This window comes from Cyprinodon tularosa, unplaced genomic scaffold (genome assembly GCF_016077235.1).
Source record: "Cyprinodon tularosa strain WSP-4 unplaced genomic scaffold, ASM1607723v1 ctg396, whole genome shotgun sequence".
NCBI classification, from domain to species: domain Eukaryota; kingdom Metazoa; phylum Chordata; class Actinopteri; order Cyprinodontiformes; family Cyprinodontidae; genus Cyprinodon; species Cyprinodon tularosa.
Window position 1 is genome coordinate 497,955 of NW_024039114.1, and position 25,983 is coordinate 523,937.

The 25,983-nt window shown below is 40.4% G+C and overlaps 1 protein-coding gene across 1 annotated transcript in view; it reads left to right on the plus strand.

Annotated features, from left to right (window-relative positions):
• The window catches only part of ints2 (integrator complex subunit 2), a 45,744-nt gene extending 20,340 nt beyond the window's left edge, over positions 1 to 25,404 (plus strand). Inside the window, exons 11-25 of the mRNA XM_038297761.1 lie at positions 1,159 to 1,273; positions 1,757 to 1,825; positions 3,272 to 3,406; positions 4,866 to 5,042; positions 8,562 to 8,676; positions 9,275 to 9,379; positions 13,076 to 13,240; positions 13,399 to 13,600; positions 15,805 to 15,930; positions 17,416 to 17,617; positions 17,712 to 17,993; positions 18,880 to 18,987; positions 19,067 to 19,172; positions 19,257 to 19,433; positions 24,938 to 25,404. Of these exons, the coding sequence (XP_038153689.1) occupies positions 1,159 to 1,273; positions 1,757 to 1,825; positions 3,272 to 3,406; positions 4,866 to 5,042; positions 8,562 to 8,676; positions 9,275 to 9,379; positions 13,076 to 13,240; positions 13,399 to 13,600; positions 15,805 to 15,930; positions 17,416 to 17,617; positions 17,712 to 17,993; positions 18,880 to 18,987; positions 19,067 to 19,172; positions 19,257 to 19,433; positions 24,938 to 25,119 (2,266 nt within the window). The 3' untranslated portion in view covers positions 25,120 to 25,404. The remainder of the gene's footprint in view (positions 1 to 1,158; positions 1,274 to 1,756; positions 1,826 to 3,271; positions 3,407 to 4,865; positions 5,043 to 8,561; positions 8,677 to 9,274; positions 9,380 to 13,075; positions 13,241 to 13,398; positions 13,601 to 15,804; positions 15,931 to 17,415; positions 17,618 to 17,711; positions 17,994 to 18,879; positions 18,988 to 19,066; positions 19,173 to 19,256; positions 19,434 to 24,937) is intronic.
• The last annotated feature ends 579 nt before the right edge of the window (positions 25,405 to 25,983 follow it).

Sequence of the window (25,983 nt, forward strand, 5' to 3'; positions counted from 1 at the left end):
TTTTTTATTTGATAATAAAGTTGGACATTTGCAATAAAATGTTCCTTAATTATGAAGTTTTTCAATTATTAATTATTAGTAACTCTTTCATACACCCATATAACGTGACAATGTTCCACCCTTTTGGGGTCTGTGCCCCTATCTGAAAACCCCCAGCAAAAAATCTTAAACCCGCCCCTCTCAAAGAGATACGGAAGAGGATTAGGGCCATTCAAAACAATAATAGTCTATTCAATTCTGACTTTTTTCTCAGAATTCTGAGGAAAAAAAAAGTCAGAATTGAATAGTCTTTTTATTTTTTTTATTTTTAGTGGCCCTAAACACAAAAGGCTCTTCCGTAAAGAGAGAACGGAATAATGGCGAAAAGATTAGGTAAGAGAAAAATTGATTCAGAATGCAGGGTATTTAACCTGAATTGGACAAACGATTATTTTTTGGTTCAATGCAAAGAAAAGGCTGTCTGTCTCATCTATCAAGAGGCGGTGGCGGTATTCAAAGAATATAACCTGCGGAGACACTATGAATCCCGTCATACAGACATAAATCCCGTCATAAATTTAGGCACTATTGCAATCGTCACAATTTCTCTGTTACAAACTGACCCCGGCTCCTCATCAGAGAAGGGAAAAGTTATGTGGCCCTCACAAGAAAAAGTTTGGGGACCCCTGCTTTAAATAGTTGCCAAAAAACTTGTTTTGGCTTAGAAAACATGCAAATTGAACCAGAAGAACGGGTCCATTCCTTTGGAATGGGGAGTCGTTTGGGTGCTTTGTTAGCCTGCAATACTCAGTACGGGTCTAAGCTGAGTCTTGTCTCAGCTGAGCTTTGAATAAGATATTGCTGTTTGGGTCAGTTGATGATCCGGTTCATGTTTCTTGAGAAATAATAAAGCCTCAGTTTATTGAAACTAGTAGAAGTACTGAAGAACAGGTAAGATGGCTGCATAGAGACTAAAAACGTCCTTGTTGTGACTTTAGGGTAGAAACTGCAGATTTTCTCCACTTACAGGCTCCACACTGATGATGTTTCTGGAGTGGGAGATTGTTGCAGGGAATCTGTTTTATTTAAAATTCAATCCTGGATTATGCACCAAACCCGATGCCCATCCCCGGCCGCTTCTCATTGCATATTTGTGCTTGTGTGTCTTCTTCCTTACAGTGCTGCAGGCGTATCAGCTTCTTTTGGAGAGATGCTATTACTGGTTGCCATGTATTTCCATAGCAACCAGCTCAGCTCCATTATTGAGTTGGTGTGCTCTACTTTGGGGATGAAGGTAAGGTGAGGGGGAGTCTTGAATCAATAAATCTGTCTGACTGACCAGGTAGTGCCCTCCCGTCTGCAGCAGCAGTGCATACAGACAAAACGCTAATGAAACACTTGCAGCCTACATACGTCAAACAAGATGCATCATACCCTGTGGCCAATTTGCCATTTTATTACTTATTAAGTGAACTATTGTTTCCTCCATGTGTCCTAAGTAGTTTCCCTGTCTCAGTGTGTTTTCCACTAAGATGTGTAATGTAATTGGATTTAGAGCCTGCTTGTTTCCACCCCCAGGGCATTCCTTTCAATTCAGTGCTCTGCCTGCCATGTAGAGTTTTCTTATGAAATATGAAAGGAGGGAATTACAAAATACCAGCACTGCTGCCTGCAGGTTGTTTTCACTCCTATCCAGCCTAACGCCGTCGCTGTTTCTCATTGTTTTTTTCTTTCTTTTGGTGTTGTTTTTGTCCGGGGGGTGTTTATCTTTTCACAGATCGCCATCAAGCCGAGCTCTCTGAGCAAAATGAAAACTATCTTCACTCAGGAGATTTTCACCGAACAGGTATTTATGCTCTCCATCCGTCTCCGTGTGCATTTCCCGCTCACAGTTATTAAACAGCCTCCTTTCCACAGCGACGTTAAAAACATAAGGACACCCAGCCTCTCTATGACAGGGGCCCCTAATATTTCAGCCTGTGGCCCCTCCCAAACAAACAATGCAACAGACTGGTGACGCCCCCAACATGAAAATATAGAAATCATAAAGAAATTCATTTTAAAATAAGTTTTTTTTTCTTTTATATTATTATTTTTGTATTATTAAATTTACATATTATTATGTATAATTTGTTATTTGATTCTTTATTTAAAATGTAGTATTGATAATTAAATATGTAATTTCATTATTTAATTGTGAATTTTAAAATTTATTGTATACATTTTATATTGAAATTACTTGTGAGATAAAAAAATAAATGTGATATCTACTTATTTCAAGGTACGATATATACTTTAGCCTTTCATATACCTCAGAAACCACATCACAGTGATGTAATAACCATCTCAGGACCCTCCACTTGGTATCTCTTGGCCCCCTGTGGGTTCCAAACCCCCATTCTAGGAACCTCTATGGTATGATATGTGGAAAAATAATGTTTTAATATTAGTTTTAACAGCCACTATAGTTTAAAACATGCGATTTTCTGCCTTTAGAAAGAAAGAGTTTTATTTTTATGTGAAGGTATAGAAAGAGATTAATATGATGGCCAGACAGAAGTTTGCCCTAGAAAATATAAGATAAGTATTTGACACCAAACCAGAGGACATGTTTGCCATAAACCAAACTCTGAATTCTAGAAAAGTAGCTTCATGCCAGCTCTGCTGCATGGCAGCAGAAGTGTCATGGTTTGGGGATGCTTTTCTGCAGCAAAACCCAGCCAGTTCACATGCATGTTAACCCAACGCCTGACAGGAGGTAGAAATGGTAACCCTGAGCCGGACCGAAGCTCTAATCTCTAGCAACTTTCCTCAGATCGATGTCACACACGGTTAGAGGCTAAAAAAACATCTCACTGATATTATTTCAGCTGAATGGAGTGAGAGGAACTTTTGGGAAACATGAACATAACTTTGTCCTCAATTACATTATCCTTTTCTTAAATATTTGGTTAATTGTTGATATTTACCTTTGATTAAATCTTTTTTCCAGAGATAAATAAAAGTGTAACTTAATGCTGATATGTTTGTTTCCTTTAAAAAAGCAGAAACTTTAATGGGGTTTTAAAATTCTCCCCATGACCTAAAATGAATTTGATCCTTCTGAATAATTAAGTTCAGGTATTTGGAAAATTTCAAAATGTTTAGTTGACTATAGATAAAGGCTCTAGGAATAAACCAAACGGTCACCAGATAGGTCAAGATGTTCAGACGATCGTTTCAGAAAAGAAGCTAGAAGATGATGAGGCAGTCAGTGAGCCGATGGATAAAGTGTTGTGTTGTTTCTGTGTAGGTGGTTACGGCTCACGCTGTGAGGGTCGCGGTGACCAACAACCTGAGTGCCAACATCACAGGATTTCTTCCCATCCACTGCATCTACCAGCTGCTGCGGAGCAGAGCCTTCACCAAGCACAAAGTTTCCATTAAGGTAGATCTAACACCGACGATATGACGACGTTCAGTCAAGGTTAAACGTTGCAAACCATGTCGGCTTTCTCTTAACGTCTCTTAAAACGAAGGTATTTAAAGTATTCTATACTTTTTTTTAGAGTTGATAGTGTTCACTTAGCTTCTAGTTAATGATGAATGCTAATATGTCTATAAATATGACCCAACAGGCTGGTTTCAGTTAGACCCTGGCCTCTATTTGAATTAAGCCAATACACACAGCAGGAAGGGGGGTTAATGAAATCTTAAAAGCTCACTGTTACGCAAATGCAGAGAGGAGGGGGACCTTTGGGTCAAGTGTTGGTCATTAGTAAAGCATTGCCCCATAAAAGAAATGTTTTCTTTGCTGTATTAAGAAACTCAATTCAATTCAGTTTCTATAGAGCCAATTCACAACACGTCATCTCAAGGCACTTTGAATTAATTTGACTGGATTTTCTATCTAAGGAAAACCAGTTGATTGATTTGACTCGTTGGCTCGAATGCAATCCCTCACACTAAGCATGCTTGTAGTGACAGTGGAGAGGAAAATTTCCCTTTTTATAGGGAGAAACCTCAAAATGGCAAAATGGCAGCCCACTGCTCCCAAAGGGGAGGGGTTAAATGCCGAGAACTAATTTTGTTGCTCTCTATTCGTGACAGTGTAATAACAATAACAGCTGCATTCTATTCTTACTTACCGATGACTGATTTCACCTATTCACTGCAAACACTCATCTGAAAATAAGTAACCATTCATTAAAATTAGTCTATTTAGGCAATAAATAAGATGATCTGCCAATGGAAAGAGTCTTTTTGCCTTAATAACTTAGATAATTACATATTATACACCAGAATAAGATAATGGAGTTGTTGTTTATTTTAATTGTGAATCATCTTATTATCTCAGCAAATTATCTTGCTCATCTGCTCAAAAAAAGGAAAAATACACTTCTTTCAAAATGGGCTTGCTAGATTTCATTTTTTGCAGTGTAGCAACAAACATGCTTGGTATGAATATTTGGAATAAGACTTGGAGCCAAATGTTCCACATGGTGAAGGATCAGTGATGCTGTGCCTTTCAGTAAATGTTTTTTTGTTTAATATGCTGGTGAAGGTTCTCAGTCCTCCAGGTCATAGTCACTCCAAAAAGTAAAAAAAAAACAACCCACTGGACTTTTTCCAAGTTTGAAGACATTTTTCTTCCCATCCAGGAAGCATTTTAGATTCAAAATGTCAGAAATAGCGTTGAGTTCAAAGCTTGATAAAGTGGACCAAAAACAAAGCCTTGTTTTGGCTTCAGAAAACATGCAAATTGAACCGGACGAACAGATCCGCCCCTTAGGAATGGGGGTCGTTTGGGAAGTTCTAATACAGCAAAGTTGAGACATCATGAAATCATGAAATCCTTAAAACCCCAGGGGATTTTAAAATGAGCTCACTGTTTGTGAACCTTCCAGGACTGGATCTATCGTCAGCTCTGTGAAACCACCACGCCAATCCACACCCAGCTGATCCCGCTGATCGACGCCTACATCAACTCCATCCTCACTCCAGCATCCAAGGCCAACCCTGAGGCCACCAATCAGCCAATCACTGAGCAGGAGATCCTCAATGTCTTTCAGAGTTCTGCAGGGGTGAGTCGGTCCTGATCAGTACCCTCAATAAAACTGATCTCAAAAAAGTAAAAAAGAATGTGGTGTTGGAATTCCAAAGAAAATCAGGATTTATTGATTTTCCTAAAACTTTTAACTGTTTCCAACAAATGCAGAATAATATAAAAGGCATTTAGTACATTCCTTAAAGGAAAAGTCTGGTTAACAAGGAATGATCAATGGATCATTATCTATACCTAAAACTAATACGTTCGCTGTGATTTAATGAATTTGGCATTAATCAGTAAGTTAATCACCGAGTCTGGGAGCGGCCATTTTTGCCCAAATATAGTAACACCTCCCTCCTGCCATCTTCCAGCAGTGACGTCACGGTGCGGTAAGCCTAGCGCCATTCTCCCCGCTTTACAAGCAAAATCAATGGGAACTACTAGACACATCTGCAATCAACAACAATTATTGAAGATTTCCAGAAGACTTCACCATTGAAATTCACCAGAGCTATAGTGAAACTGACAATGCCCACATGCATGGCAGCTGGATGCTGGAATACATCGGGTAAAAGTAAAAAAAAAAAAAAAAAAAAAAAAATTATTTATCCTTTCCGATTCCTGATCCTCCACGGACGGGTTTGTCGTTGGATTGCCAACATGAAGAGAGAGGATTTAAAGGCATACTATGCAACATTTTTCAGTTAATTAATGTGTTCCATAACGTTTTGCATGATTAAATGAGTCATTTCAGGTTGAACAAAGGTTTTCTTGGCCGCCCTGGTGGTCTGTTAGCCTGACGTAGTCCGACTCAATTCTAGTCAGAATATGAGTCTGATGCTGCTCCATAGAGCTGTGATTATGGGGCGTGTTTCGAACGAACCAGGAAAAAAAATGCCTCTGCACTCAATTGGATAGACCTACAACCAATAAGAGCAACGGAGTGCGTGACGTATGTTAAGCGAGGTATAGTTGTTGTCCACAAAAATCAAAGCGTGCAGTTGCACGCCTATAATAAGAAGATGAGACTTGATCGCGTTTCTCTGTTCCTCTTTTAAAATTAATTTGCTGTCGATATCTTCTAGAACAGACCTAATAGCAGAATCTACTCACCCAAATTCTCCAGCGGCAGCCATTGTTGTTGTCACCCAAGCGCGCTTTGGTCACGTGGTTGATTACGTTACTGTTGGTCATCTGTCCATCATCGTATAAAGCCCGCCCTGACAATTTGATTGGATCGCCTGACAGTGGGCGATAATACTCGCGCTACTATGGAGCAGAGCCAGACCGAACTTCCCGACCTCAAACTTTGTGGGCGGGACTAAGTTCGGAATGGCACCCAGGCTAGTGGTCTGTAGGGGAAATACCGCACTTGCAATTGCAGGAGCCCTCGACCCGCACCCACAAGCTCAGAAGTCTCGCGAGAGTCGGTCTTGCTTTAGGGCGAGAACTGCTACACGCCCCAAGTGAAAGGCATGCTCGTTGCTAGCGCAGTGGTGATATTTGTGCAGTTATCATGGCGGAACCAGCGAGAATTTTCAAACTCGAAAATTGGAACAAAATAGTCACTTACCGCAGTAGAAATGGTGATTCGTTTCGTTTGCTTGTCTGCTAAGCTCAAAACAACCGTGCCTGGCTTGACGGAGAAACCAGGAGAACAGCTCAGCATATTTACGACAGTGCACTTTTACTTTCGCCCTCTGGGGGGAGCCTCGCTGGAATATCATCACCGGTTGCATAGTATACCTTTAACATTGAACTTCTGGCCAGAGAAAAAACACGTAATATGTAGCCAACATTTAGAAGAAGAATGTTTTCAAGATGACTTGGATAATAGCACGTTGTGACAAACACCAGATACAGCACTGGGACTTGATCAACAGCCGATACCGCACCGTGACGTCACAAACCAGTAGGTGGCAGTAGTGTTCTTTGACAAACATGGATGCCTCCAGTAAAGCACATTCACATGAAAATTACTCTTAATTAAAAACACTTATCATTTATTGAAAAGTATATAATAATTTCATGTTTAAAGTATTTTCAGAAGTTTGAATTCTGAATATAACCAGACTTCTCGTTTAAATGATTATGTAATCATGTTTGAAAATAGGAATGTAGTAGACTTAATGTTGTTGATTATAAACCAAAGTATTGGTATCTTCTACAGAAAAACACAAGGTCAGGCATAACTGGGAGGTTTTTAAAATGTTTTACACAGCTAATATCTTTCATTTAAAACATCACATCATCTTACCTATTTAGTCTTTGAACAAAGATAAATATTTGATTTTGTGGATGTTCTGCAGTTTGTTGTTCTCAAAGTTCAAACTAAACTAGGAAAGAAAACTTTTCTGCTCTCAGCACCTTGGAATCAATTGAGGTTTTTACGGCACTAATGGCCCGTTTATTGTAAAGTGGGCAGACAGGAAAGGGGATATGAGAGGGGGAGAGACATGCAGCAAAGGACCACAGGCCAGATTCAAACCCGGCTCGGCCATGTTGAGGTCTAATGCCTCCATACATGGACCGTGTGAGCTAACCACTACATCATCGAAGCAGCGCCCCAACTGTCAGACATTTTAAACACATCATGGACCCGTAAAGCGGGGAATACACTGTATGAGTTTTTTTTTCTATCGTTGCACTGCACTGCAACCCTGCTGTTTCGTCGTACAGTGTGAGTTCACAGCTCACCATACATGTTCTCACTGTGCGGCCTGACACTAATGCGATCTACCTGCTTCCTCTGTACATCTAAAAACCACGTCAGACGCAGCTCCGCAGTGAGATGGAGCTATTCGGACTCGTCTATCCGGAAGCCAAACGAGTAAAAGAGAAAAAAGACGGCAGCGTCGATGCCTTTTGTTAAATATGAAGCTCACTAGAGTGAAACGCGCTGCCTTGGCAATTTGAGCAGTTTTGTGCTGAAAGCCCTAAAAAGAAAAGGCGACGACGTATTTGAGTAAACGTGGCTACCACGGTCTGTTCAATTTCACTCGCACCTCAGGCATGCTTCTGCGTTTTTATCGGAGAGGAAGAAGAAGTAGAATCCTTGTTTGCCCACTGAACGATTTGCCCACGACCACCTCACGACGGCCGCCTGAATTTCAAACATGTTTGATTTTCTCCCGACCTCACGACTCCTGATCGGGAGGTGGTCCTGGGAGGCTGATCATCCCTCATTACCCCCTGTAGACGACGCTCAATCAGGCTGAAAGTCGGCCCATGCGAAAAATTCTCGCACGACTGGAGATTCGGCCCGAAAAGGGCAAAAAATCATTCAGTGTAAGCCCGGCTTAACTTTTAATCCATCATATTTTTAAAGTGTATTACTTTTAGTTTTTTTTTATACTTAAGCTTTTAATAATTCAAGGCTACTGTTGCTTTTATGAATAATGTTGACGTAAATGAGATGCCTTGTTTGCACTCGGACATAAGAGATTCCAAATCTCTCCTGGTAAAATAAAAGTTAAATGAATAAATACAAATAAAATTTCAGTTTTTGTGACTTGAACTTGACTTAGTATTTCTTTCTTTCTGTGTTGAGTAGCAGAGTGATTGCAGCCGAGGAGGACGCCAGCGCCACTCCATCACCACCCAGCTGCTCATCCTTTACTACATCCTGTCCTTTGAAGAGAACCTGCTGGCTAGCACTAAACAGCTGGGTAAGACCTCACTTCTGCTCCCGCCCGTCTGAAAACATCCAGGCTCATTTCTTTCACAGAACAATGTGGTTTATGTTGGTTGGAGGGAATTAGTCAGACATCAGGAGGAGGAAGGAAGCTTATTGTCCTCTTCAATGTTGTAGAAGTAGCTTTCACTGTGGATGAGCAGTCATTCATCTCTTTCTCTCTTGGCACTGAGTGTTGGCAGCTTCATGGAGAGTAAATGGAGGGCTGACAAACAGCCAAGTCCGGTGGCTGTGGGATCACGGCTAACTAGGACACACATAGGCTAGATTAAGCCGCCTAGTCTGTGATTCTTCTCCCACATGACAGGCTCTCCTCTCGCCCTTCATTAGGCCAGATTTATGCGAGAGTTTATGCCCATCTCTTTAATTGCTGTGCTTACCCAAGTGGTCCCACAGCCTTCGAGGAGGGAGTAATGAAGCCCATCAGAGTGGTAATGAACCCACGTCAAAGAAAAATCACTTCTGAATTCCTTAAACTCATCAACGCAGCAGCTTTAGTGCTCTTACACAAACCAATAGGAAAACCTTTGTTCTTCTTCTCCTGTGTTTATTGTTCTACTCTCTGTTTTCAGCTCTTATGCAGAGGAAGCCAAAGTCTTACTCTGCAGCCCTAATGGACCAGATCCCTATTAAGTACTTGGTTACTCAGGCCCAGGGGCTGCAGCAGGAGCTGGGGGGTGAGTCTCCATCCTGATATCTTCATTCATTAGGCTAAATGGGTGTGATTATGCAGTGATTAGAACTTTGTTTTTACCTGCAGTTTAGAAAAATACAATTTCTCTTTTACAACCACAGTATAAGCAGATAAAACAAGGCAGAGATCCTATTTTAGCAGAATGGAAAAAACCTTAATAAAGAAAAAATAAAAATGAAATGCTGATCTCTGCAGTTATAAACCTCTTTCCCATTGAAAATACAGCGTTAAAGCGGGTTCTTCAAACACGGGTCGACCCGCTAACCCCCAGATTCCACATGCTCCGTCGCCGCTCCGCCCAGCTCATGTACGTCATGCGGATTACTTGTCTGTCATGTTAGTCAATGAGAACTTCTCCACATCCGCCGCTACTCCTCCGCATGTCACAGTCCACGTATGTCTTCTCCGTCCTTTACCGTCAAGATACGGAGCCAAGCTATTTTTTGCTCCGTTCCTGTCCGGTCAGGTCGATATCCGAAATTGCCATCGCAACAAACAGGAAAAGGAAAGTAGAAAAGATCCGGTTTGTCAAATTAAAGTATTGTACCGATGGACTGGTAACTACAGATAAGAGCATAATTCTTATAAATTCACCTAAACTAAGGCCATTAAATTAAGTCATTGGGTGCAAACTAGCGGTACTTCATTAAACCAGGAAGCAGATTTCTCATTTTCATCAAAATATTTATTTTATACCAAGAGGTTTAAAAGTTTAATCAAATCCAGTCAAAATAAACTTCTTATCTCAGGCATGGATGAAGAGATGCTGAATTTGGAAGCAGAGAGCAAACATGGTTCATACAAACCAATTGTATTTGATCCTAGTTATCCCTGTTACAAAAATCCACAACAAAAAGAAAATATTTGGGCAGAAACTAAACATATGCTGAATGCTGATGTGGATTTTTTGTAATATGTCACATTAAATTAAGTGTTAATTTCCACCTGTTTTGCTCCTATCAATTTAATAATAATATAGCGAATGCTCTCCTCGAGCTCAGAGGAAGTTGAAGGGGAGCAAGACGGGGTCTAGACACGGCCGAGGCGGTGAGGAAGTGGGGGCAAGTTTGTGTGACAACGGAGGGACATGAGGGTGAAAAAGAGGGATCCAGGTGGAAAAAGGGTCCCAGCGTTCTCTGCACCTCGCTCCTCTAGCTGGTCCATCTTCACGAATCGTTTTCCTCAATGGCGGTCATACAAACAAAACAAGCCGGCAAGGCACCAAACAGGAAATACGCATAGTGTAGAGCCAATCAGAGGCCTCCTGTGTGCGGCACTGTCTGCGGTCTGGTGTGTCTGGTGAAACCCTCACCCTGGGTTAGTGTTCATGATGTCACTAGTGCGACAGAAATCAAGAAAGTAAACAATGGAGAGCCACATGTAAAAAAGCCAGGGAGTAGTGAGTATTCTTTATTATTTTGCTCTCTTCTCTGTCTGAATGTCTCTTACCAGAGCTGTTCCTTGTTTATCGAATGTAAACAGAGTTGTTTCAGTTTGTTAGATCAGAGGCGACTGGCGCTTTGTTTTTGACGACTGTACGTGGCTTTCAATGGTATCACGTAATTTAGCGTGTCAACCTGTCTTTGGTATTCCCACAGCATGCACAGGGGTATTAATTTATTACTTTAATGGTCGGCAGAAGCCTTTTACATCACAGGTTTCAAGCCTCTCTTACAGCTCACTCCCCTGTATGAGTTTTGGCACCTCTATAGAAATCACTATAGGCAGAAAGAAGCCAGAGAAATCACCAGTATGAACAGATGTACATAAAATGCATGACTGCATCCATGAAGGGTTTCAGTACTTTTGGTGGAATCTCTACTTTAGTGGATCACAGTTAGAGAAAGCAACATCACTGCTCACTACAAGAGGCAGCCAAACTTCTCTCTTCCTGCCTGAGTGTGTCCTTTGTTTTTCACACATTTGGTTTAATACCTCTTAATGATCTTTATGGGGGGGCATTTTTTCCATTATTGTTAAAAGCAAAAATCAACAACATGTGGATGCGTAAATGGAAAATTGGAAAAATCTTCTTAATAAACACAACACCTACAGATTTTGAGAGCCATCCATCCATTTTCTGTCATGCTTATCGTAAGCGGGGTCGTTAGGGATGCTGGTGCCTATCTCCAGCTCTCTTTGGGGTAGAGGCGGGGTACACCCTGGACAGGTCACCAGTCCATCTCAGGGCAACATAGAAACAAACAGGACAAACAACCATTCACACACACTCTCACACCTAAGGAGAATTTAGAGAAGCCCATTAACTTAACAGGTACCCACCAGACATGGGCAATGTGGAGTCAACAAGTCATCTCCATGTCATGTATTTGTTTTACCCAGCCACTGAAGCAGGTGAGTCCAATCTTCACCGTGAATTAACCTGTCCAGATTGGACTCACCTGGTTAATTGGCTGGGTAGATTAAATACATGACATGGAGATGACTTGCTGACTCCACATTGCCCATGTCTGCTACCCACTGCCCCACTGAGCAGCCATTTTGACAGCAACTTTACTTTTTTTTCATAGATTTTCCACTTTTTTATTATATTTTTGTTTTATATCTTTGTTTTACAGATTTTAATTTTCAGATTTTTTGTTTTTAGATTGAGTTTTAGGAATTGCATTCTTTTCAAACTGATCACCGTTCTTCTGTGGGGTGGGCTTCCTCTGGATTGAAGTGTGAAAACCCATTTCCTTTGGTCTGAATGTAGATTAGCACCAACACTGTGTCAGCCAACGGGCGCATCAGGAACCAACGCTTGTGTTGAGCTTGGAGTGACTTGACTCGGCCTCCAACCAGAAGCCTTATGTTCTTCTTTCCCTCTAATCTTCTGTCATCCACTTAAATGTGATCTGTAAAATGCAGCGTGAAAAGAATATAGTTTATAAAACTCAATCTGAAAATTCTAAATTTAAAAGATATAACATTTGTAAATGAAAAATACTGTCCTGTAAAAAAGTAAAGTAGTAAAAATGAAATTGAATAGAATCCATTGGGTATAGAGCTAGCAGCTACAAAGCCCATCTGAAATGGAAGAGAAAACTTTAAAACTTCTTCACCCGGTTCATCGTCCTCAGCACAAAGGAAAGGTGGAATTTTGATGTCATATGAATCAAATAAAAACCTTAATCTTTTGGTCAAATTGTTGTGTAAAATGTTACACTGCAAAAAAGATCTAGAAATTTCAAAAATTAATTATATATACCCTTAATGTGAGTAGGTAAATAAGATGATTGCCTATGGCATGATATTTTTTTACTGCAGTTGTTTTTTGTTTTTAAATGTAAATTGTCTTGTTCCATTGGCAGTGTCTCACTTACCCCCTCAATTAAAGAAAAATGCACTTACTTTAAGAAAAAATGACTTATTTAGATTTCTATTGATTAAAGATTTCATAAAATAAGTGTATTTACCCTTAATTTGAGTAGGAAAATGAGATTATCTGCCAATGGAATTAGCATTTTTACCTTTAAAATAATTGTATGCACTTCAAATAAGAGACTGTTTTTCTTTTTCTTATTCTAAATGAAAATTGTCTTATTCTATTGGCAAAGTGACTCTTTTCTTCTCAATTCAAGAAAAATGTGCTTGTTTTAACCTAAATTGACTTATTTAGATTGACATTTTTTGCAGTGTATCTTGCTTTCTGAAAAGTTGAATGACTTGTTTCCAGGTCTGCACTCTGCACTGTTGAGACTCCTGGCCACCAACTACCCCCACCTGTGCCTCGTGGAGGACTGGGTGTGTGAGGAGGAGGTGACGGGCACCCTGCCCCTCCTGAGGAAGATGATGCTTCCCAGCAATACCTGCAGATACACCCAGAGCCAGCTGCACCAAGGCAAGACTGATGATTAAGCAGCTCAGTCCGGCCTCCCTAACCTTTCGGCTACCTCTCCTTCTCTAAGCTGTAACTGAACGCAATGGGCTTTCAGCTCTAAAAGCTTCTGTGAAGTAGCTCTTGATCTGAAAGTAAAATGCAACCTCTCGTTCCTCCAGCCTTCCAGAAGCTGCCCTCCAGCAGTCCCAGGCTCATGCGGATTCTGGAGCATTTGACCCTGCTCTCTCCTGGAGACCTGATCCCCTACGCGGAGGCCCTCACCGCCAGCATGGCCCTGCTGCTGGAGCCCGGCGTGCCCCGACGGCTGCTGCAGACCCTCAACAAGCTCTGGATGGGCCTCAACACTGTGATGCCCCGCAGGTACAGGCTCTGATCAGGGCTTCATTTGGTTAAAGCTTCTCAAATAGACAAACTGTGCATTATATTCATACTAAAAAAATCCAGTTTGATGCTGTGATGTCATCTCACTACTCCGGCTTAAAGTCCTCCACTCTAAATAAGCTTGTTTTTACTGGTCTGACCTGCAGAGTTTAGCTAAATCTGGTCTCTTGTGAAGCTAAAAGATTGATGATGACCTGATTTTCTGTCTCCAAGGAGTGAAAGGGTGAGAGCGAAACCTGCAGGGCAGAAGCGGTTGCTCTTAAGTTCCTCCATGCTCGCGGCGTGTGTGAATAGATCGGTATTGAGCAAAGCAGCTCTGTCGGCGTGGGTGGACTTGCTTGCTTACATGAGGGTGACCCTCAGAGCGCCCCGGGGCTCTGAGGAACACGGTTACCTAAGCTCCGAGCAGACCTATCGATCCCAGGCAGGCCTGGAACAAGAAGAGCTCAGGGCGGGAAAACTCTCCATGAAGGAGATGTTAGAGATTAGCGACTCCCTGCCGACTTCAGCCTCTCGCTTGCTCCCTCTCATGTTGAGTGTTTTCAGAGATGAGAGCGAAGGGGTGAAGCAGGGAGGAGGGCAGCGGTGTCAGATTTCACACTGATTCATTGATTGATGGGAACGCACACAGAGCATGGAGGCTCTGCGCTCCAGGACGGCCTGCTGGTCACAGTCTGTCTCACTCTGACCAGCACGGAAACTTCAGCAAACGGGGAAGTTATTTACATAACAAGAGTTTATTTACATTCTTTACATCTATTATGACTGGAAGCTTCAATACAGCAACGAGCAATGAGGAGATTAGAGCTATAATTATCATGATTAATTGATTAATTGGATGGAAAAGGTTCAGAAAAGAGGAATTTCTGGACAGAAGATATTGATGGACTTTAAAAGGATTACATTTTTATGCTTTTTTATTTTATTTACTTCTTATTTTTTTTACAATTTTGTAATAACTACAGCTCTGAGTGAGTCGCTCTGTCAGCTAATATGTTTTAGCATCTCTGTACTCCAGTTATTAATAGATTACAGAATTTGTCGATTAATCAGATGAATTGTTTCAGCCTTAGCTTTAGCCTTTTTACAGTCTAATAATATTGAATCTTTATTTTTTTTCTTTTTAGTTTCTTTTTTTTGTTTCTAATTTCCCATTTTAATAGATTTTTATCAAAACATCAGTGTTTATTCTAGGCTTCGGGGTTTTATCACATTTTTAAACATTATTATGCATAAGATATTTAACTACATCTACAGCTGATAAAAAACACATGAATCCTTTCTGATTCTCTTGGCTCCTGGTATCAAACACAGAGTTAAGCTGAAGCTGCTTCATTGGGTCAGATTCTATAGACATGAATTACTTTTTTTCTTCCCATTTATTCCAAACTCTTCGATTCATGCAGGGCTGAACCATTTTACAAAACATCTGAATTGCAATTATTTTCATTTTATTTAGATTTTTCTATGGAAGAAAAACAGTCTCATAGTATCACCGAATTTTGTACACTGAATTTTTTTAGACATTGAATTCCTTACACTCAATTTTTATCTGGTAAAAATTCAGCTGCAAAACTGAGCCGATCACAACTAGTACGGCACCCCTGTCTGCCAAGGCTCTTGGTTTGATCCGCAAGAAGCGGCCGGCGGCAAACTTTTTTTCTTCTTCATTTCGGCCAGAGGCAACATGGCGGCGGCAAACAGCTGTGGTGCCGTACTCGCTGTGATCGGCTCAGTTGTCTCACTCAGTCTGATAAGAGGAAAAACTAATAGCTGTCTGTTAGTAGCTAACTGACGTTTTGTAATTCTATCTGTTTAACAAAAAAAATTCCTCATTCAGCCGGGAACAGCGCTGAGCGCAGCCGTTGTGTCACGTGACCAAATGAGCTAATTTCATTGGCTAGAAGCTGCTCGACTCTATCGAGTGTAGATTGCTTTGGCTTGAGTTCACCAAAAGGTCAACACTTTTGCGGCTGAATTTTTGCGATAAAAATTACCAGATAAAAATTGAGTGTAAGGAATTCAATGTCTAAAAAAATTCAGTGTTTAAAAATCGTAAAAAAAAAAGGCAGATTCCAATGAGACTGTTTTTCTTCCATACTTTACGTGCTATAACCAGCAGCATGTAGATGTTTGATTCCACAGTTTTTCCATGCCTGTTAAATCCGACCTCTCTGTTTCAGGCTGTGGGTGATGACGGTAAACGCCCTCCAGCCGTCAGCGAAGCTGCTCCGACAGCAGAGGTACACTCAGAACGACCTGATGGTCGATCCTCTGATCGTTCTGCGCTGTGATCAGAGGGTGTACAGGTAAACGCTGCTCCTCTTCAGACAGGATGAACTATCAACCGGATTATCATCCATTATTGTTTCAGGCAAAAAACGCATTTAAAAACAAAATGCAAACCAGAAAGAAAACTTTAGGAAATGTTTTAAAAGAGGGTTTTGAGATTTTTTTTCTTTTTACTGATTTTATTTTTTGTTTCTTTAATTCAGTCATTAGAAGAAAGCAGCAAAACATGTGTAGCTGATAACTGATATGTTTTTAATTTTCAAATTGTTTCAAAATTCACTCCTGGGGGCGGGGCTTTCCTCTGGTGCGAGGAGCAAAGACACATTTCTATTGGTCTGCTGGGCGTTAGGAACAGAAGTTTTTTTGGTCGGGGCGAACGGCTGCTTTGGACGTGAAGTGAACAGAATGTGAAATGCAATTTGAAACACAGGCAGTTTAAAACATTCTAAGAAAAAAATCAGGAAAAATAAAACTTAAAGTCGTAGGGAAGTCATATTTAAATTTAAATCCTTCTGGCTTAAACATGTTTATAAATTTACTCTTTATCAGGTCATATTGTCCCAAAAGTTAGAAAATTTCTAAAAAAAAAAAAATCCTGTCTTAAAATCTGTGTTTGTTTCCTTCTGCAGGCCAGTTAGTTATACGTCAGCCTGAACACCTAAATTCGGCCAATCATATTTCAACGGTCATTTGTCAATCACATTTCTTTTGGTCACAACATCTTGATTCATATGTCGCAGCTAATATACGCAACGGTTGAAATAAGAATCATTTTCTTTCCCACTGAGTTCCGTCCCATTGTTCACGGGGATGGACGTCTGTGTCTTCAGCAGACGTAGAGCTAACAGAACTGGCAGCGTTGCGAGGCAAGGGCTCAAACATGTACGGCTGGAAGCCTTCTACACCAAACCAAGCTTCTGCCGCCCTGGCGTCCTCTTCCACAACATCTTCATCCCGCTTTCCTCCTCTAAATAAAAAATGTATGTACTCATCCACGACCTCCAACACTAAACTATCCTCCTCTTGCATGTTTCCGCTGTCCATAGCGTTCCTTGACAGTGTTGTTAGTAATTTCTACTTGGTCCCAATGGAATTTCCCATTGGGAACCAACTAGCACTAAGTTGCTAACTGGTTAGCAAGATGCTTTCCGACAAACTGGCTACAACAAAGCTTGCTTGCAAACCTTCAGCTACAAAAATCCCGCCCCCTTGCTAATCGACCAATCACTTTATTCACTCATGTAAAGTCGGGCGCCACTCGAGAGAGTTTAAAGATATGTTCAAAAACAAATATTGTTTTGGAAAAAACAGAATGTTAAGAAAAAACTAAAAAAAATTTTATTAAAACGTTTTTAAAAGTTTCACTTCTGGATTGCTTTTCTTTATTTGTCTCGATTTGCGAAGTGTGTTACTTGCTTTTGACAATAATGGTAAAAAAAACCTCCATAGTAAACTGAATATATGGACGAACAGACGTGTGCATTTTGTCTCTGTCCTGTTAGGTGTCCTCCGCTGATGGACATCGTCCTTCACATGCTGAATGGATACCTGCTGGCCTCCAAGGCCTACCTGCAGTGTCACCTGAAGGAGACGGGCGACTTCGATCGGCAGAACCAGATCGTTTCAAACGTGGCGGTCCCTGGTCAGCCGGACACCCCAGAGGTCACCAGAGAGGAGCTGAAGAACGCCCTCCTGGCTGCGCAGGTCTTCATGCTCGCTAGCTAACACTCGTTTCATAAATGAGCATCCGGTTTGCTTTGGGTTAGCGTCAACTATGATTGTGTCTGTGTGGCTGCAGGACAGCGCCGCCGTCCAGATCCTCCTGGAGATCTGCCTGCCCACCTCCAAGGAGCAGCTGCTGGGGGCCACTACAGGGAGCCTTCTGAGGACCAACCAGGGCCCCGTTCCAGGAAAATGGAAACAAGGGAGCCTCCCGCCGCCAAATAGAGGGGGAGTGGAAGACGCTGAGCCAGAGGGGGGGCTGCTCAGTGACCTGAGGGAGGTGCAGTGCCTCATCTGCTGCCTCCTGCATCAGATGTTCATTGCTGACCCAAACATTGCTAAGCTGGTTCACTTTCAGGTAAACAGCAGCCGTTCAGAGAACCGTCCCGTTCATTTTGGTCAACTGTTGTTGCTAAAGGAAATAAAGGGTTTATTAATGGAAATTTGAAAGAAATGTAAGCAGAAATGAAAGGTTTTAATGAAACAATTCAAAGTTAACTGTTGGGGTTTGTTAAAAGTATTTGGATTTTCATATTAATTTTGACTATTTTATTTTTCCCAAAATCTTTTACGCATTTTGTGTTTTCAGATGAAAAAAATTTTCTAATAAAATTCTTAAAAACTTGACTTTTGTCCATTTCAAATGGCCTTTTAGTGATCAAATTGCCCGTCAATCAATTGACTAAAATGTAGTAAACCAATAGAAATACATCTTTGCTCGTTAGAGAGGAAGCCCCGCCCCCAGAAGGGAAGAGAATCTGATCTTAAAATTGTGATTTTAAAAGATAGAAATTCGTCACTCAATCTGAAAAATAGAGATCTGGAAATAAAGAATTGAAAATATAAGTTTCTGCAAGAAAGAAAATAGAACATTTTGAAAATAATCAAATATAAAAAAAAATGTCGAAATATTGTGAAAAAAATATCTACGAAAACAGCAAAGTTACTCTGAGAACCTTTTTTTTTTTTTTTTTTTTTTTTTTTTTTCAAATTTCCATTTACAAAATATTTTCTTTGCTTGCAACGGTAATGAAACATAATTCAATCCATATGTCAAAGTAAAAACATTTATTGCTGCAGCTGTTAATGAAGCTCCTTGTCACAGCGACTGCGTTAGCCGCCATGTTGTCCCACAGCGTCAGTAATCGGCGCCGTCACACGGCCATATGGCGGCCTGGTCCATCGGCTCTGCTGAACCGTTTTCCTGGTTCCATGTAAAGTTGGATGTTTTCTTCTCGGCTCAGGGTTACCCTCAGGCTCTGCTGCCTCTGGCCGTGGCGGGCATCCCCTCCATCCATATCTGTTTGGACTTCATCCCGGAGCTGCTGGCTCAGCCCCAGCTGGAGAAGCAGGTGACGCCTCCCTCCTGCTTTTGTTCCAGAACATCCTCTCCTGTATTCATCCGTCTTGCCTCTCTTGTTTTCGCCGTAGATCTTTGCCATCCAGTTGCTGTCTTACCTGTGTACGCAGTACGCCTTACCCAAATCCCTGAGTGTGGCCCGGTTGGCCATCAGTGTGATGGGAACCCTTCTAACAGGTCAGCAGCTCTGGCTGATCTTTGTAGATGACTGCCACCCTCTGGTTTTTAGCTGTTACTGCAGCGTTGTGTTGATCTTTGCAGTGCTGAACCGGGCCAAGCGTTTCTCCTTCTTCATGCCCACCCTGCCCTGCCTGGTGGCGTTCTGTCAGGCCTTCCCTCCTCTCTATGATGACGTAGCAGCTCTGTTGGTCCAGGTGGGTCAGGTCTGTGCCTCTGATGTGGCCACTAAAGTCCGGGACATCGACCCCTTCATCGCCCGTAAGTATGGTGGCCTGTGAGGGAGTTTAGAAATATATCTGTGGGTCACAAAACTTTTTATGTAACGCAGTTTATCTTCAGCTGGGAAAATAAAAGCTTTTCAGACTCTTTAAAACATGAAAATCCCAAAGAAGTAGATGCTATTGAGCAGTGGGAAGCTTTGATTTAACTGTTGCTGAAAGTTTTTTTGTTCACTTATTGATCAGTGGCGGCTGGTGGAGTTTTCGCCAAGGGCGGGGGGCTATAAATTCAAAATAGACGTATACCAAAAACCAACCAAACAGTTTACTAAGTTATCACACCAGTATATTCATATGAATGCAAACATTAAAAACCATTATAAAACACTTTCTAAAAGCAAAACATAATTTCATGTACAGCTTTACTTTTGTTACATAAATCTTGCCCTTCTGAGGCTTTCTGAAGGCAAATCAGTGTTTTTCATGGTCCAATATTGTTTCACGAACCTAAAAAAATAATGTACCAGTTTAATAATGGAGAAGCTATTAGTCAGTTTTATATTTTTTTAATATATAAAAAAAAATATTTTCTGAGAATGTTTTTATTGTGTTATTATTATGTTAATTGTTTAATGTGTTCCTACCTGTTTTTATCTATGCTGGGTCAGATCCTGACGTTTGAAAAAGGAGGCAGAGAAAGCAGAACGCAGTGTTAGCCTCGCTAAATGCAGTTAGCCTAGCCTGTTAGCTAAACCAGTTCCTGGAAAAGGACGTTTCTTGCAGCTTTTCTCTCTCCAATGCGTATCTTACTCCAGCCACTCGACCTGTCAATCACCTGCAAAATGTCTGCGCTGTGGCGGGAGGTGGTTAGCAAATACACTTCCTGTCAGCTCGGGTCGCAGCTCTGCTTTGTTTAAACCTTCGTATTGCAGAGGAGCTACTGCGCAAGGACAACTTCTAACAAGAGTCTATGGGCAAAGATTTTTGTGCCCCAGGACGGAAATACGTCATCAATCTGACAATAAAATGGAACGACGCTTTACTAGTCATTAAAGATTAAGTATGTATCTTGCACATCTAAGAAATACATATGAATATATATTGAAATATTTAAAATGTTAATTTAAAATGAAATTATAAAAGAAAAATATTTTTTATGTCTTAATCAGGGTCATTGGGTGGGTGGGGACGGCATGCTAGCGTCCTCCATTGGCCAGCCACCACTGTTATTGATGCCGTTCCAGTTTCTCTGGGTTCAGATTTGGATTTCACTCAACTTCGTGTTTTTGGGTGAAGTACGGCTGAACCAATTAATCTGATTAATCCATTGTTGAAATAATCATCAACTAATTTAGTGATTGGTTCAGTGTTAACTGGAGAATGGAGACTATATACCATGTCTTTAGCTAACAGAGCGACCCATGTAGAGCAATGATTATACCAAAACTGTTAAAAAAAAAACACAACATGGTAAATGGCCTGTACTTATATAGAGCTTTTCAATTCAGGAGTCGTGACCAAAGCGCTTTACACTACATTCAGTCATTCACCCATTAATGCACTGATGGTGGGAAACTACATTGTAACCACAGTTGCCCTGAGGCTCACTGACAGAAGTTAGGGGGCCGTACATCGGCGCCATCTGGCCCTCTGACCACCAAGGTAAAAAGTCTTCTTTAAGGAACCGTTGGCTATTCGATTTTTAATCGAAAGATTATTCACAAATAATCGTCAATTGCATCCCAACTGTGACGACGACTAAACCAAACTTCTGGGAGTGTCGTGTGTTTTAAAGCAGGTCCAGTTCATAGCCTACAGACAGGAAAACATCATGTGTTTATAAATGCACCAAATAATAGAATAGAAATAAGTGACAGAGCAGGAATGCAGGTGGAAAAAATCAGCGTCACTCGATTGAGTGAATAAAAAGCAGGAATGAAAACGGATCAGTGAAGGAGGAAGATCTCACTGCTTTAGTGGAACAAAGACAGAAAACGTCTCTAATCATTAAACCCAGATGTTTTCCAGCTGAAAACACGCTGAACTGATTCATCCTGATTAACTGATTATTAAAATAATGCCAGACTAATAAATTTGGTAATCAAATCTTTATTTAGAGGAATCTCTAAAACAGCCTGTTTTCTGAAATAATAACCAACCAACAGCAGGAATTAAGACAAAACTCCATAAATGGAAACTAAACACATTTATAAAAATATATATATATATATAAACCATTTTTCCATTAATTAATGTATATTTTTTTTATTCACCAATCATTTAAAATGTACATTAAAGGCATTCTTTCTATATTCTATTTTTTTTATTATTAAATTGTAGCCTGGGTGCCATTCCGAACTTAGTCCCGCCCACAAAGTTTGAGGTCGGGAAGTTCGGTCTGGCTCTGCTCCATAGTAGCGCGAGTATTATCGCCCACTGTCAGGCGATCCAATCAAATTGTCAGGGCGGGCTTTATACGATGATGGACAGATAACCAACAGTAACGTAATCAACCACGTGACCAAAGCGCGCTTGGGTGACAACAATAATGGCTGCCGCTGGAGAGTTTAGGTGAGTAGATTCTGCTATTAGGTCCGTTCTAGAAGATATCGACAGCAAATTAATTTTAAAAGAGGAACATAGAAACGCGATCAAGTCTCATCTTCTTATTATAGGCGTGCAACTGCACGCTTTGATTTTTGTGGACAACTATGCCTCGCTTAACATACGTCACGCACTCCGTTGCTCTTATTGGTTGTAGGTCTATCCAATTGAGTGCAGAGGCATTTTTTTTCCTGGTTCGTTTGAAACAGGCCCCATAATCACAGCTCTATGGAGCAGTATCAGACTCATATTCTGACTAGAATTGAGTCGGACTACGTCAGGCTAATTAAATTGACCAGAAATTCCTCTTTGTAGTTTAATCTAAAACAATAATAGATAAATCAATTATTAAAACAATCAGTCCTGCACTGGAAAAATGACCTAGAGATAAGAAAAACATTCTTAAATTAAGTGTATTTATCATTAATTTCAGCAGGTAAAGCAGATAGTTTGCCAATGGAATTAGCATTCCTATTCTTAAAATAAGATGATTAGATAAAATTCACTTAGCATAAGACAATGGAGTTTTGTTTTCTGATTTTAAATATAAATCGTCTTGTTCCATTGTCAAAATGTCTCTTTTACCTCCTCAATCCAAGAACAAATGCACTTATTTAAAAAAAAATATATACTTATCTAGATTTCGTTTTTTTTCCAGTGTAGAAAATACAAATGAACAAAAGCTTCCCTCCTATCAGGTAGAAAAGCAAATGTTCGGCACCAGACTGAAGCTGTTACTGTCTGACTGATTAGGGATGAATTTATTAGAACAATTATATTTGATAATCTGTTAAACACCATCAGAGCAGAGATTCTCTTTCCTCGTCTCTTTGTTGCTACACACCTGATTAATGTCAATGAATGATTACACTGCAGAAACCATCTAAAAATAAGTAAAAACGTTTAAAAATAAGTGTTTGCCCTTAATCTGAGCAGGTAAATAAGCTGATTTGCGTCTGAGAGGATCATTGTTCCAGGCACACATTATAACCAATATTTCTTTGACCTGATGAAAGAGAATGTGGTGAAATAAAGCCGTTTATATCTGCTGTAGGATTCCCGCTGCCTTCAGTCGCAGCATTAGCTGTCAGTCACCAGCTGTTTAAAGCAGCTCGTAAAGCAAAGGTTAGAATCAAGATTACTGCTTCTATAATCTCTGGAATCAGAGGAAATTGTTACCTGACAATGTTGGGAAAACATGTGCGACTGGTTGTCAAGGATACCAGCCATTGAGGGGAAGCTTCAACATCATGAGGATTTTTCCTAAAGAGTCCTCCAAGTTTGATAGACCTCTAGATGACAGCGTTCACGTTTAAAGTTTTCCTTCAGAGAAGAAAAAAAGAAAAAAAAAACTGCTTTTATATTCTGGTAAAATATATTTGATAAGTTCAAATCTATCAACCTTCTCTACTGGTCATTTAGGGCAGGAGTTCCCAAACGTTTCAGCCTGTTACCCCAATAAACATTTATACATTTAAATAACCTATTTTCCTGAAAGGAATGAAAGACACTCAATTATGAAAAAGTCAATTTCTATACTAGTTAAAACCTTTTGAATGTCGAGTTAGAAGTTTTATAAAATCATTCTTTTACTTTTGCTTTTCATCCTCTGACATGGCAGATGGCTCGGAGCTCGTCTGCCTGGCTGTGTGTTTCCTGGACAGCGCCGCCTTTTACAGCTCCTTTTTGTATCTCTGCTTCTGTCTCCTTGAACCCCAGTCGACCTTGGCAGATGGCCGCTCACACTGAGCCTGGTTCTGCTGGAGGTTTCTTCCTGTTAAAAGGGAGTTTTTCCTCTCCACTGTCGCTACAAGCATGCTTAGAGTGAGGGATTGCATTTGAGTCGATGCAATCAACTGGTTTTCCTTAGATAGAAAACTTTGTAAGATCTGGTAAATTGTAAAGTGTCTTGAGATGACGTGTTGTGAATTGGCGCTATAGAAATAAACTATATTTATTTATTTACTGCTTTCTAACCAACAGAAAACCAAAAGCAAGAATGATTTTAGAATAAATGAGCGACAAAGAGAGGAAATGAAAGAGTTAAGGAGTCATGATGTTCAGGGTTACATTTGGTCGACTAAGGAAGCGGATCTATATTAAAGTGCAAAGAGTCGTTTCTATAAAGTATGAAAAAAATCATTTTCTTTGATAGAAAGCGTTTCCCAGAGTGTGGATGATCCCGATAACATGGCAGAGCTGGCCTAAAGGGAAGCACCACATCTAAATAAATGATTAGTGGAGAAAGATTTAAGAGTCATTAATTTCACAAAGTAAAATAAATCATTTATATCTCTGCTTTTCATGGATGGAGTTAAATATTTAGAGCTTTTATTTCTTTTAACTTTGATGAAAACATCCTGACATTTGGTTCCCTTTGTTAGCCCCACTGTACCTGAGAGACAATGTGAAGGGTTTTCCTGCACAAATAAATCAAAATGTCCTTAAAAAAGTCAGTTATACGGATCCTTTGACCCTTATAGTGAAATAATTCGATATTTCACATTCGGAATAAAGAGGATGAGGTCTTTTTTATTTTTAAATTTAATACTTTCATCCTGTTGTCTAATGGTTTTGTTTACCTGCTCAAATTGAGGGAAAATTGTCTTATTTCAAGAAAATTTGACTCCCTAATAGGACAGAATAGAATAGAATAGAAAATCCCTTTATTGTCCCACAATGCGGTAATTCTGGTGTTTATGGCAGCAAAAAGATTATAGAAAAAATTTTTCACACAAATCTGGACCTTAGAAAAATGTATAAGAATAATAATATCTATATATATTATATTTGATATATATTTATATTTAAAAGTTTGCAGTTTAAGGGTCAATAAAGAAGTAGAACTGCGGTACACATATTAAATTTAATGTTTACAATAAAAAAATCCCTTTACTGTCGCTCAAGTAGGAAATAAACTTTTCTTTTTCCTCCTTCCAGGCCTCCAGACTCTGAGAGAGAAACCTCAGGAGGCTGCAGCTCCGGGCGGAGGCTCCTCCAAGCTGACTCTACCCCAGAAGACGGCCGAGGAGCTGGGCGGAGCCGACCCAGACGTGCAGCTCTGCTACTGCATTGAAGCCACCTTCATGGACATCATCAGCTCCACGCTTCATGGACTGTAGACCTGAAGCAGCAGCTGATCCGCTGTCTGTCGATCGCTCCTGAGGGCTGAGCTCGTTCTCCGTACATCGCGGCCCCAAACCGTTCGCTGGAGGCGTTCTGAGGGCTCTGCTGTCATCAGAGTCCTGCAGCTCCACGGAGGGCTAACGTTTGCTTCAGCAGATGAAGGAAGGAACCTGTTCAGAATATTAAAGGAGTCACATTGACTTTCGGACAGGAGAGGAAACGTAAACGTTGCCAAGAACGTCCTTTTTCTACACTTTGTTTATAATAAAACAATAAAAATATCTGGCTGTGAGTTTTTATCTTTAAGAAATAAATCATTTCACTGCAAAAAGTGATCTAAACATGTTTTAAAATGAGTGTCTTTAAACTATTGGCAGATCATCCTGTTTAGCTGCTCTTTTTTTCCTTGAATAAGGTGGATATTATGCACTTGAAATAATACATTTTACATGTAACTCATGTAAAAAACCTACTTAAAGAAAATGTACCTACTTAGATTTAATTGTTTTGCATTGTTTTCTGTTTTACGTGCCTCGCCATCTAATGTCATCTGCTGATGTTCTAAATCCTATAAAATGAAGGAAAAGAATGTAAGTTAATTTTAGGATAAAGCCTATCTACCATGTATTTGTCCTGGTAGTGTTGACTTAGTCCTTCAGCCTAAGAATATTTTTTTATGCCATAAGTAAGGAGTGGCGGACTAGTGGTTAGCCACTCTGGGTCCCTGAGCAAGACCCCTAACCCCACACTGCACCCTGGGCGCCACAAAATAGCAGCCCACTGCTCCCAAAGGGGATGGGTTAAATGCAGAGGTACATTTCTCCAATGTGAGATCAATAAAGTTCAATTATTTCTAAGCT